General features: G+C 40.0%; 1 protein-coding gene across 3 annotated transcripts in view; it reads left to right on the top strand.

Annotated features, from left to right (window-relative positions):
* The window catches only part of LOC113823823 (beta-1,4-galactosyltransferase 4), a 7,684-nt gene extending 3,819 nt beyond the window's left edge, over positions 1-3,865 (top strand). For all 3 annotated transcript variants that reach the window (XM_027376505.2, XM_027376506.2, XM_070115256.1), the window contains 5 exons: positions 820-971; positions 1,273-1,354; positions 1,622-1,805; positions 2,579-2,797; positions 3,645-3,865. In XM_027376505.2, coding sequence (XP_027232306.2) covers positions 820-971; positions 1,273-1,354; positions 1,622-1,805; positions 2,579-2,797; positions 3,645-3,765 — 758 coding nt within the window. In that variant the 3' untranslated portion in view covers positions 3,766-3,865. The remainder of the gene's footprint in view (positions 1-819; positions 972-1,272; positions 1,355-1,621; positions 1,806-2,578; positions 2,798-3,644) is intronic.
* Positions 3,866-12,500: the final 8,635 nt, after the last annotated feature.

Below are 12,500 nucleotides of genomic sequence, written 5' to 3'. Positions count from 1 at the left end.
GTCTGATGTCCTTTCCGTTTTGGGCAATAGACGAGCACTCGCATGTGTGTGTGCGTGTGTGTAAACACACACACACACACCTGCTTACACTAAGATCTCCCACGTCAGAGCAGTGGCTCTGTCAACCGATTTCTTTGTTGAATTTCGTCTTCTTGGCTCAGTTCAGTGAGATCTATGTACGATTTGCCGCACACAATGGCCGCCAAGTCTCATCCCTCGAGGGATGACACTGGCTTCGTGGCCTTCATGTGCCTGTGAGCTGCAACAGGAGAGATCTTGTCGTTCCCGTGGTGCTGCAGGACGCCGGCCTGCCCTGCAAGTGCCTATCTGCACCTCGAGGACTCGCGCCTTAGACTTGAACCCAGTCGCTTGCACGCCCTGCCAGTCTGTGCGGCAACACCCTGGCTGGGTTATACAGAAACACCTTGCAATTAATACAGCATTGTTTCATTACTTCTCTCCTGAGGCACATGGGGCCCTGAATGGCATGTGCTGAGGACTGTGCTGGTCCGTGTGGAGGAGGCTAACCTTCGGCCACCCGAGAGACTGGGAGAGTCCAAGCAAAAGGAGTACACATTAGAAGCAATACGTTCCAGTCGGTCTCCGAAGAGCCTGACGGGAGGCGCGAATGAACAGGTGGCAGAAGTAGTCCTTCGAGAAGGGAAACGTGTTGTTGGAACAAATTCACTGATCGTCTTCCTCTCCTAAACGATTTTCTTCTGAATACCAAACACGACCTTCTTTCTATCATCTGACACGACCACTTCCTCTTCATAACGGGGCACGACCTTCTCTCCCTGACCTTGCACGACCTCGCAGTGGGTCGAACGAGCGTACGGCAAGGCATGACGGAGGCGGAGGTCGAGGCCAACGTGACCAACGTGTTCCCGGGAGGCTCGTGGTGGCCACAAGACTGCGAGGCGACGTGGAGGCTCGCCGTCATCGTCCCCTACAGGAACAGGGAGGTCATGGTAGGTCATACAGGTCCTTTCATCCAAGGCAGCCCATCCGTTTTTTTTGTTTTTTTTTATTGGGGGGGGGGCGATTACTGTTATCTTAAAGATCATTCTGTGATGTGTGCTTTTCGGTACAGTCTGTCGCGAGGTTTTGACTAACTTCCGTCAACCTCATAAAGCAAAGCCGAGTCACTCGCCCTCACTTCATGAGCAATTTCGAACCTCTCGCGCTTTCCCATTCAACAATGCTGATCAGGAGTCACGAGTCAGCCTCTCGCGACCCAGCCTGCAGTCATCCGCCTTCTCGTCCTTCCAGGTCGGTCCTTTCCTCAACCACATGCACCCGTTCCTGCAACGCCAGCTGCTCAACTACACCATCTTCATCGTGGAGCAGTCAAGTAAGCAGTGAGATCGAGTGTTTACCTGTATTTGTTTTATTTGTATAATCTGACATATCCCATGCTTATTGCTATTACAAGTAGGAGCAGATTCTGACATCTGAACACAACCACAGAACCAAGATCAAATGGTTACTCCAGCCTTTCTTTTCTCCACCTTAATCGTCCGGTCATACTCATTACTCTCATACTTACCATACAAGTATTCAAACTTCTGATAATTAAAGCTACTTTGACCCAAGAGAATCATACTCCTTTTCAAAACAGGCGAAATGGAGTTCAACCGAGCGAAACTACTAAACATTGGATACTCTCTGGCGCAAGACTCCGGCCCCTTCGACTGCTATGCTTTCCATGACATCGACTGCGTACCTGAAGACGATCGGAACCTATACAACTGCGCAGATCAGCCGCGGCACTTGGGAGTTGGAATGGAAAAGTTCACTTACAAGTAAGGAGACTGATAATAGGCAAGGCTTGTGTAATTCAGTTGTGTGGTAAACAGCAGACTTTAAACGTTTTATAGTGAGAAGTGTCATGACAATAAACAAAAGAAAAAGGCATGGGATCATATAAAAGAAAAAAATCATTGTCAATTTAAAAAAGGAGCGAAATGGGATCTTACACTAATTGGAATTATCTGTCTATCTATCTATCTATCTATAGGGGCAACTTCCATGGGTTCTACAGACTAAGTAATAATCATAGAAGACGTTTTATTTTTCGAGAAGAATCAACAATGGCGCCGGAAAATAGAGTCAGGGGCTCTCGTCGTGTGCATGACGGAGCGCCCCTCTTTGAGTAACGGAAAACTGGTGGCAGTATAATACTAAGAAAACGAGTAACATTAATCTAGAAAGATAATCATAGATAGATTATACTTCTATGATAAAAGCACAACAATGTTATTGCAGAAATAGACACGTATGAACACCCATATTATCATGACTTGTCGTTGGTATTATCCCCTGTCTCTTAAATCACGGCCATGAGTTCACCCTGCGATGGCGAGTTAACTGATGGAGCTGTGGCGATGGGCACACAGCTCCTCATTCAGTGCATTTGGGGCAACCTGTGAATCGTCAGTTCTTCACAGGGTTCCTCCATCCGCAAATTCACAAAATGCGTAATCCTTCTGAATACATGAGTAGACAGCCAGATAGGTAAAAAGGGCGAGAGAGGGAGAGCGCCTAGCTGAAGATTCGCCTTTTCACAATTACCCAGAATCCCTTACAACACGTTCTACGGGTGCGCGTGCCTGATGACCGGCTGGCAGATGGAGAAAGTGAACGGCTGGAGCAACAAGTACTTCGGTTGGGGCGGCGAAGATGACAACATGTGGAGGCGCATCGAAGCCGAGAAAATGAAGGTGTGGCGAGTGTCTGATCACCTGGCCACCTATGCCACGCTGAAGCACCAACAAGCCACTATGAATTCACAAAGGTATGTGCATTTTTTTTTTTTTTTTTTTACTCCCACTTGGATTTGTTTGGGGCTAAAAGAGGTGCGTGTTGACGATTATTTGTTTTCATTTCCTCGGGACATCATACGGAATACCTGATGATGTTTTGCATTCACGTTAAATGCTCGAAGCGTCCCAATTGCTGGCGTCGGCTGATGCCGTCGGGTCGCTCGACAAAGTTCTCTGGAGTATAAAATCAATCGTTTCGAGAAAAGTTACTTGAGGATGACCCCAAACAATGGAAAATGTGGTTTGGTTGGTCTACAGGATTTTTTAGTGATTTCTTAATGTTTCGTTGGCTTAGATTCATTACTTTGTTTCTTGTTTGATTGTCATCTTGACATTGAAATCATGTGCAGAAAAAAACTCATTCATTCCACGGAACAATGTAGCAGAACTCTCTAAAAGACGCAACCGAAGTGATTTCTGTTGAATATTTGCCTCAAACCAATATCCATAGAATCTCTTAAAGAATGTCTCTTTATACCCTGACACTGATAGTAGTGAAACATACGATATTTATTACAAGCTACAGCCGCGGATTAAATGGATATTGTTCGTTGTAACTGTCATAATTGTCAGGATTAACAAAGATTCAAATAATATTAATAGCTGCATCATAAAAGCGATACTCTTGGCCCTGGCTGCCTGGTCGCGAGTCGTGGAATTCTGGTTCCTCCCGACTGTGCTCTCAATCCCACTTTTTCTTCTCGTGGAACACTTCATGCTTGTGTTTGAACTCTGGGGTGAGACATTCAACAAAGTGCTACGAAAGTAATATTATTATCTATATTCTTTACTCTTAATAACCTATTACTCCTTCCACAGGATGAAAATGCTCCGATATTCAGAGAGAGACTATAAGGAGGACGGGCTCAACAGCCTTCACTTCACGCTACTGAACGCAACGCGTCGAAAACTGTACACGAAGTTCCTAGTGAAACTATAGTGTGAACTTTAATTGATTTGTGAGGACGTTTTCATCACAGTTCCTATAGCAGTGGATCCATCTTGTGTTACCTGATCTCATGAAGAGCTCTTATACATAACATTTGTTTTCTTACATTTCTCCTTTATTTTTTTCTAAAATCATTGTTGTTTTCCCTTATGACACGAGTTTACATCCCGCGTGTCTTATCCTGCGACCGCCACCGCCGCTGGAGGTCACGCAGCCATGTGAAACCAAGGCAGGCTGGGTCAGCAGCTCTGCGCTTGCGAGCCGAGCCTGGCGCCAGGGCGGGCCGCCGTCTCCCTCAGGAACACCTGGCAGCTGCAAGGGCCTCGGCACTGGCAAGGTGGAAACAGCTGCCAGGCGGTGCATGGACCCCGGGCGGAACTGATGTCTCGGCTGGAATGTATAAGGTGCCCGTCGGGGGAGGAATGAGGATATGGAATGCCTGGCGTGTTCTGCTTGTGGGCGCGGGCGGAGGAGGAGGACCGTATTTCATTAATATGTTCACCATAATTGTCGTGGTGATTATCAATACCATTGTCATCATCATAATAATGGTAATAATACCAACGATTATAATAATAGTAATGATTATGATTATCATGGTGATATTTGTTCAGATTATGATCATGATTACGTGTGATTATCGCTGTGTTTATCATCATTATCGTGATATTGTTTTTATCATCATCATTGTTATTTCTACTGTTATTATTGCTATTGTTATCATTCTTTTTATTATCATCATCATTATCGTCAACACCATTATTATAATGGTTATAATCATCATAATTGTTATCATTACTATTATGATCATCATTATCGTTTTTATTTTTGTCCTTATCGATATCATTAATATAATCGCTGTCATTATCATCAGCACAGCCATCAGCGTTGCTTCTACCATCGCGGAGGCAAAATGGATATTAGTCAAAAGGTGAAACGTGCGGCCGGCAAACTGTACAGGTGTGCGCGCGTGCGTGTGTGTCTGTAAAAATATACATTCATCCATGCGAGTTTATACGCGCGGTCTCTGGCTTTCTCTCTCTCCCTCTCTCATGCTTAGATGTGTGTGCATACATATGTACACACACACACACACACGCACACCAACACACACACACACACACACACACACAAACACCAACATATATTTATGTTTATGTATATATAAACATATATATATATATATATATATATATATATATATATATATATATATATATATGTATGAATGTATGTATCTATATATATGTATACATGTACATACACATACACACTATTACTGTTATTATCACTGAAGCCATATATATATATATATATATATATATATATATATATATATATATATATATATATATATATATATATATATATATGTATATATATATATATTTATATATATATATATGTATATATTTACATAAACATATATACATATATATATATATATATATATATATATATATATATGTATATATATATATGTGTGTGTGTGTGTGTGTCTGTGTGTGTGTGTGTGTGTGTGTGTGTGTGTGTGTGTGTGTGTGTGTGTGTGTGTGTGTGTGTGTATGTGTGTATGTGTGCGTGTATATATATATATGTATATATATGTATATATATGTATATATATATATATATATATATATGTATATATATATGTATATATATATCTATATATATATGTATCTATAAAATATATATATAATATATATATGTAATATATATATATATATATATATATATATATATATATATATATATATATATATATATATATATATATATATATATATATATATATATACACACACACATATGGATGATTGTGCGTGTGTGTGTCTATATCCATCTAAATATCTATATACATATATCTATATATATACATATATATATGTGTGTGTGTGTGAGTGTGTGCGTGCGTGTATGTGTGTGTCCATATCTATCTATCTCTATTTATATATATACAATATCTATATTCATGGGGCCCCTAGAGCATTCTGCAGCATACACTTGTGCCCCGCCACTTGTTCCTACACCTGTATTCTTCCTCAACACACTTGCTGCTTCCACACGTGTATTTCTTTCTGCCAATGTCCGTAGACGAATTTTCAGAGATGTCTGACGTAACGCTCGAGAGACATTCCGGCGAGCCTTCGAGAAAGTGTCCTCAAGACCTGACCACTTTCATCCTATTAGGGTCATGTCTTGGCAATTATCCTCAGGATCAGTCCTGTGCATTCATATTACCTTCAGCCAGACGCATTCCTGGGCAATTAGCTGATAGCCAATTATAATAGGTTGGGAATAGTGCTGCATCGTTATCGCTATAACCAAACGTTGTATGATTTTTTTTTTTCTTTTTTGTCAAAATGTCCTGAAAATGGCATTGTTATTTATAGTTAGAGAAAAAGCCCCTTAAGATGAGGGAGTATGAACAGCCGCAAGAAAGAGGGACATAATTAGAGATCTCAACCGCCCATTGCAAATGCAACGTTTAAAAGACAATTCGCAGTACAGATGCTGGGTCGTAGATCCGGGAGGGGAAAGCATCAGTTCGGCTGCTGTCTCTCTTGTGGAAAAGGCTTTCCACGCAACGAAATATTTTTACGCCGAAACTCCTGTTATCTCTGGATGTGGTAGGTTTCAACTCACCCTGCACGACAGAGATGAGACGAACTCGGCTTAAGAAAACGTAGTCGAAATGAAGCCAAACAGATGTATTTACTTTCATTCTGAGGGCATTGGGAAAAAGCTCTGTTTAACAGAAAAGAACACTGACGAATGAAAATAATGAAAGTTATAAACCGAAGCAGCAAATGATAATGACAAGAGTGATAAGGACAGTGGCAGTGTTAGAGACACCACAGCTAATCGTAACATGAAACCCATTCCTACGCTCGCACTTCCGTCAAAACACACAACATATGGCTTGGAACCCTCATCAAAAACAGACAATTATTTTTACCTGCGTCAGTTTGGGTCGCAGGTAAAAATAATTGAAGCTAAAGGTTATCCTCGGCGCCAGGAATGAGCATGAGATCAGAACTGAACCTAACGTCCATTTTTCACTGAATGCCCTCTATTTGGGGTCAGAGCTCTGAAGGAGACCTTGTATCACATTTCCAAAAACAGTTGCACCATAAAATCACGCAAGCAGACGAGCGCTCATACGTTCGTGCGCGCTCTGATACACAAAATCAAAATAAACATTACAAAGCATAATAAGTGTACCTGCGCGTTGAAACAAATTGTTTTTAGCAACGTTAAAGGAGCACACAATCTTTAGGCGATGTGTACGAGTGTTACGCTGACGGTTCCGTACAGTCTGGATACAAAGCTGGAATACTTTGCGCTGTATAGAAAAAATGGCTTAATGCAACATTAATATGAGAGTACAAAATCAGGCCAGCACTACTCAAACAGAGTTGGTAGGAATACTCCTTGCACCAGAACACTTAATGTCTCGGGGCTCTGGGGTGGTGTCCTGCGACTCTCAACGCGGATGCCCTCAGGCCGAGTCTGCTCAGCCAACGTCCGGTCTCTTAACTCGAAGTGCCACCTCTAACCCAGGCTCTCCATCTCCGGTAGATCCACAACCAGAGTGACACACCACGTGAAGACGTACGATCCTCAATGAACGAGGATCTATACATGTCAGATGCCACCAGCACTGGGGCTTCTGAGGCTGGAGACGAGTACGATGCCAATGGCACTGAGTAACCATCATGGCACACAATCTAAGCATATTATAGTGGAACATCTGTAGCTATAATAGAAAAAACTCCCTTCTCCAATCAATAGTGCGAGCAAGGAACATTGGCGTCGTCAAGCTCCAGGAGACATTAACCATGGGTACTGTTCGCTTCTCAGGCTATCATGTCCTCACCGCTCCAAACCTGGATGGTGCCGGAGGCCTGGCGACCCTGGCCAAAGAAGCAATCCCGTGCTCCTTAATAGCCAACCGCCGCACTGTGGAGATGGCGCTGAATCTCTTGCTGTTGAGATTCACCTGCCTGGGAGCCCTCTGAAACTGTACAATGTATATAGCAAACCACTGTGTGAGTCTTTCTTTCGAAATCCTGTTAATTCCGGCATCCTATGCCTTAGTGAGTATGCCAAACGGGACTCCATCCCGTCTCTTGGCACCAGCTGATGTGCGGTGAAGCTGCAAAGGGCGAGCGCGCAGCATGTCTGTACGAAAATGGCGGCCCTCGGAGGCGTTCAAGGTAAACAAGATTTGTATTTTGAACGGAAAGATCCGTTTTCTTTTTCCAGTGCAATATCTAGGCCTGGGAGGAAGGGTCTCAAGTGAGGTGGTGTCCACGAACAGTCCGTTACATCACTATACTAGCATGCTCATCCCATCACTATTTTGGCATGCTCATCCCCATTGCTGCTTTTCATTTAATTGAACCTACTCCTGTTCACTAAGCAGCCAAAGCTAGAAAACATTCAAATCTAGTATCTATGAGAGCGTCCTTGTCATCGCCCGGCGCGGAACCAGCGCGCGATTCCGTCCCGCTCTCCCGCTGGCGGACGTCTCGCGGGGAGCCATTTCCTCCTCGAGTTTCCTTCGCGGATGCCGCTCGCTTTCCGGACAAGAAACTGTTGCTCAACGAATTATTTGTAATTTCTGCCTGTTTTTTTTCAATTCGTCTTCGTTTTGCAGGAAAAGTCTTCCGTTTATTTTCTAGCGTGGCATTCCCTTGGGTAGGATGCACCTGATTTGCTGTTCTAAGTATTTTATCATATCTTTCATTCATTTATTAATTCTTTATTCATATACTTATTCATTTTTGGTGGTGGTGAGAAGGGGTGAGAAGGTGTGTATATATATATATATATATATATATATATATATATATATATATATATATATATATTTATATATATATATTTATATTATATATATATATATTTATATATATATGGTATTTATGCATATTTGCATATGGGTGTATATATGCGCGCGCACACACACACAGAAACAGAGATCATGAATAAACGCGGCGACAAGAAGGACCTGGCAAGCGCTCACGGACCGAACCGCGTCCGTGCGAAAAGGCGGTCTACAAATCACCAGAATATATCTCCAAGAAATCGTTATACATAGATAAATTGTGTACATGTGTCAGAATGCTTGTGTACGTGTGTATATTACAGACGGTCTGCTCAGTTGAGAGAGAACTGAGAGATGAGATAAAAAGCAATAGATTGGTAGATAACAGACAGACAGTAAGACCAAGAAACTCATAAAACCAAGGCGGAGAATAAGAAATCATGGCTAAATCATAATGCACAACAACATGTAAAATTTTATTCAACATGTTTTCATTACAAATAGAATTTAATACACTATAAGATAACCATATAAATGCATATAAACGGTCTATAACACTCATACACCTCTGCATATCTTCTCAAATGCCTTCTATTTCCTTGGCGCTGACTCGAGCCACAACCTCGTTCCTTCATCGAATTAGGAAACAAACAAACAAAGAATTCCTACTTTTCTTTCGTGTCCAAGGGTCTGTCACTCTCAAGAAATGGCGGCTTTTGAAATGGTTTTGATTTTAGAAATACAAGAACGTGTCTTTTCCGAGTGGGTGGCCTGGGCGGGGACAGAGTGCTTCCTTGGAGGAGAGGAAAGGCGACTGGAGTGACAAAAAAGGGAAAAGCAAAACTTGAAAACAATCAAAATAATAATAACAATTGCAATAATAAAAGTAATTATGATATTAATAACAATAAGAATAATAGATAATAATAACAATAACAATAATAACAAAAACAGTAAAGAGTGGATGGCATTATGCATAAAGTGTCCAAAGCTACATCCGTTGAGCAAAAACAGCCTGATTCATGACAAAGATCCGACCAATAACGAAAAAAGTAAAACCTGAAACAAAATAGATCCAATTCATAACCATGAAACAAACAGACGAATAGAACCCTGATTCTTGTTTGGAATTTGCTAAGGAACCAAACTCTTCGAAACGTGTTGAGGACATGAACTGATCTTCTGAAGTGCCAAGGACGCCTGTTCCGGCCGAGTCAGCGCTTCCGAGGGCTGCTGTCTGGATGCATTTACGAATGCACAGTTAACATTTTAAAGTGTATCCATCTTTCTTTTGTAATCTCCGTTTCTATATGTTTGTTCTTTTATATATCTAACTTTTACAAATTTAACGTTTTTTTTTCTCTTTGCTGATTTTTTTTTTTGTTTGTTTCCTTTCTTAGCTTCTAAATTCCTGTTACATTTAGTGTCGATCAATTCCCTTTTCGTGTCCGGAGGCAAGAAGACACTTTCCTCCGAGGCAAAATTTTTGAGCAAATTTATTAACTCTGATTCCTTCGTTAATAAAACTCATGAGAAACACCGGAACTATATCAAAACAATATAAATATATCTCAAAATATAATTTGCTTCTTTATTATACTTTATAATACTTTAACTCCTACATATATATACTGTATTGTATATAGAAACATATTTTTCGTATAAATCATGTTCATAATGCATTTTCCATACATAGAAATTAAGTGAGAAATTAACACTTTTCGCTTTAATGAATTCTTCAACTTTTATCTTCCTTATTTGCAGAGATTTCGCTTCAACTTTCTCCAGAAACATATTCCTAAACATCGATGTCAGGCGTCGACGGTTCTGGGCCACGTAGGTAGAGATGTGCGTTTGGGTGTGTGTATACATACATACATACATACATACATACATACATACATACATACATATATATATATATATATATATATATATATATATATATATATATATATATATATATATATATATTGCATACACACATATACTTACAAATATATTTATTCAAACACACACACACACACACATATATATATAATATATATATATATATATATAATATATGTATGTATGTATATATGTATGTATGTATATATGTATATATGTATGTATATATATGTATACATATATGTATGTATGTATGTATACATATATGTATGTATATATTTATATATATATATGTATGTATGTATATATGTATGGATGTATGTATGTATGTATATATGTATATATGTATATATGTATATATGTATGTATGTATATATGTATGTATGTATGTATGTATGTATATATGTATATATGTATGTATGTATGTATGTATGTATGTATGTATATATATGTATGTATGTATGTATGTATGTATGTATATGTATATACATATATGTATATATGTGCGCATGTGTTTATATATATATATATATATATATATATATATATATATATATATATATATATATATATATGTGTGTGTGTGTGTGTGTGTGTGTGTGTGTGTGTGTGTGTGTGTGTGTGTGTGTGTGTGTGTTTATATACATTCATGTATATATATAGGCATATACATATAAATACATAAATATATGTATGTATATATATGCGTCTGTGTATGTGTATGTGTGTCGGTGATTGGCTGTGCGTGTGTGTATATATGCGAGTATGTGTATTTTTGTGCATGTGTATGTGTATGTGTGTGTGTCACATACGTTTATATGCATGCACATACATACACACATACACACACACAATATATATATATATATATATATATATATATACATATATATATATATATATATATATATATATGCATATATATATATATATATATATATATACATATACATACATAAACATAGACGCACACGTGTAAATCTCTGCGCAGACCTCGGGAGGGAAGACGAGTGAAGCGGCGCCGGCGCGGAGACACAAGAGGCGATCGACAGAACCGCTGAGAACAGAGTCCATCAGACAACCAGCTTTTCAACGTAATTCGCGTCACCGAAAAACAAAACAAAATATAAAAATATGTTTTTAAAGTTTACATGTGGGAATGTGAGATCAATAAAGTCTCCGATACATATACCATAACCTAAATATATCCTGAAAACACAATATATTTATTTACATCCATAAAGAAATCTATTTTACACATAGCAGAGATAAGCTGCATAATAAATGATCTATGATTTGAATATAATTTCGCAATATAACATGTTGCTATATAATACTTGTCACACATATCAAACATTTGCTACACTTGCCACACAGCTCTGTACGACAGCCAGAACGTCTGCTTTATCTTTGTACATTTTCAAAAAATGTTCAACCATAAGCAAAGTGTAAGTATAATCATAACTGTCATGTCTTGAACCGTATTGAATCGATAGCTGTTCTTCATCTTGCAAAGTTCGAATGCTGTGTAGACTCCGCGGCTGTTCTCTCCGCCTCGCTCGCGCCGCGTCCGCCGGCGAACGGCCGCGCGCGGACCCAGGGGCCGGAGAGAGAGCTGCGACTCGTGAAACTTGAACACATTATCCCCTCGTGTGGGACGCCTCGGCTCTCGCCGAAGGCCTTCGCGACGGCGAAGTCCTCTCCTCGCCTCCGACCGCTCACGGCGGGAAGACAAGCGAACTCGGGCGCTGGTCAGGAATGCTTTCGTTTCCCAAATACTTCCGCACCAAACCGCCCGCCATTCTGCATTTCAGATTCCTCTTTCATTTCATGGCACTTGCAGGCGTTCTTCCACGTGCTTCATCAACACTTACGGCTTATAACAACACCTTTTCTCTTTTACTTAACATTTTTTCTCTACTATCACCCTCACATCTGCAGAGACGAACGCCGAACTCTTTGCGATGACATCACATATTTCCGCCTCGTTGAGTGCCCC

The sequence above is a fragment of the Penaeus vannamei genome, chromosome 37 (genome assembly GCF_042767895.1).
Source record: "Penaeus vannamei isolate JL-2024 chromosome 37, ASM4276789v1, whole genome shotgun sequence".
NCBI lineage: Eukaryota > Metazoa > Arthropoda > Malacostraca > Decapoda > Penaeidae > Penaeus > Penaeus vannamei.
Note: the sequence above shows the minus strand (reverse complement) of the source record. Positions and strands in the feature narration are given on the sequence as shown.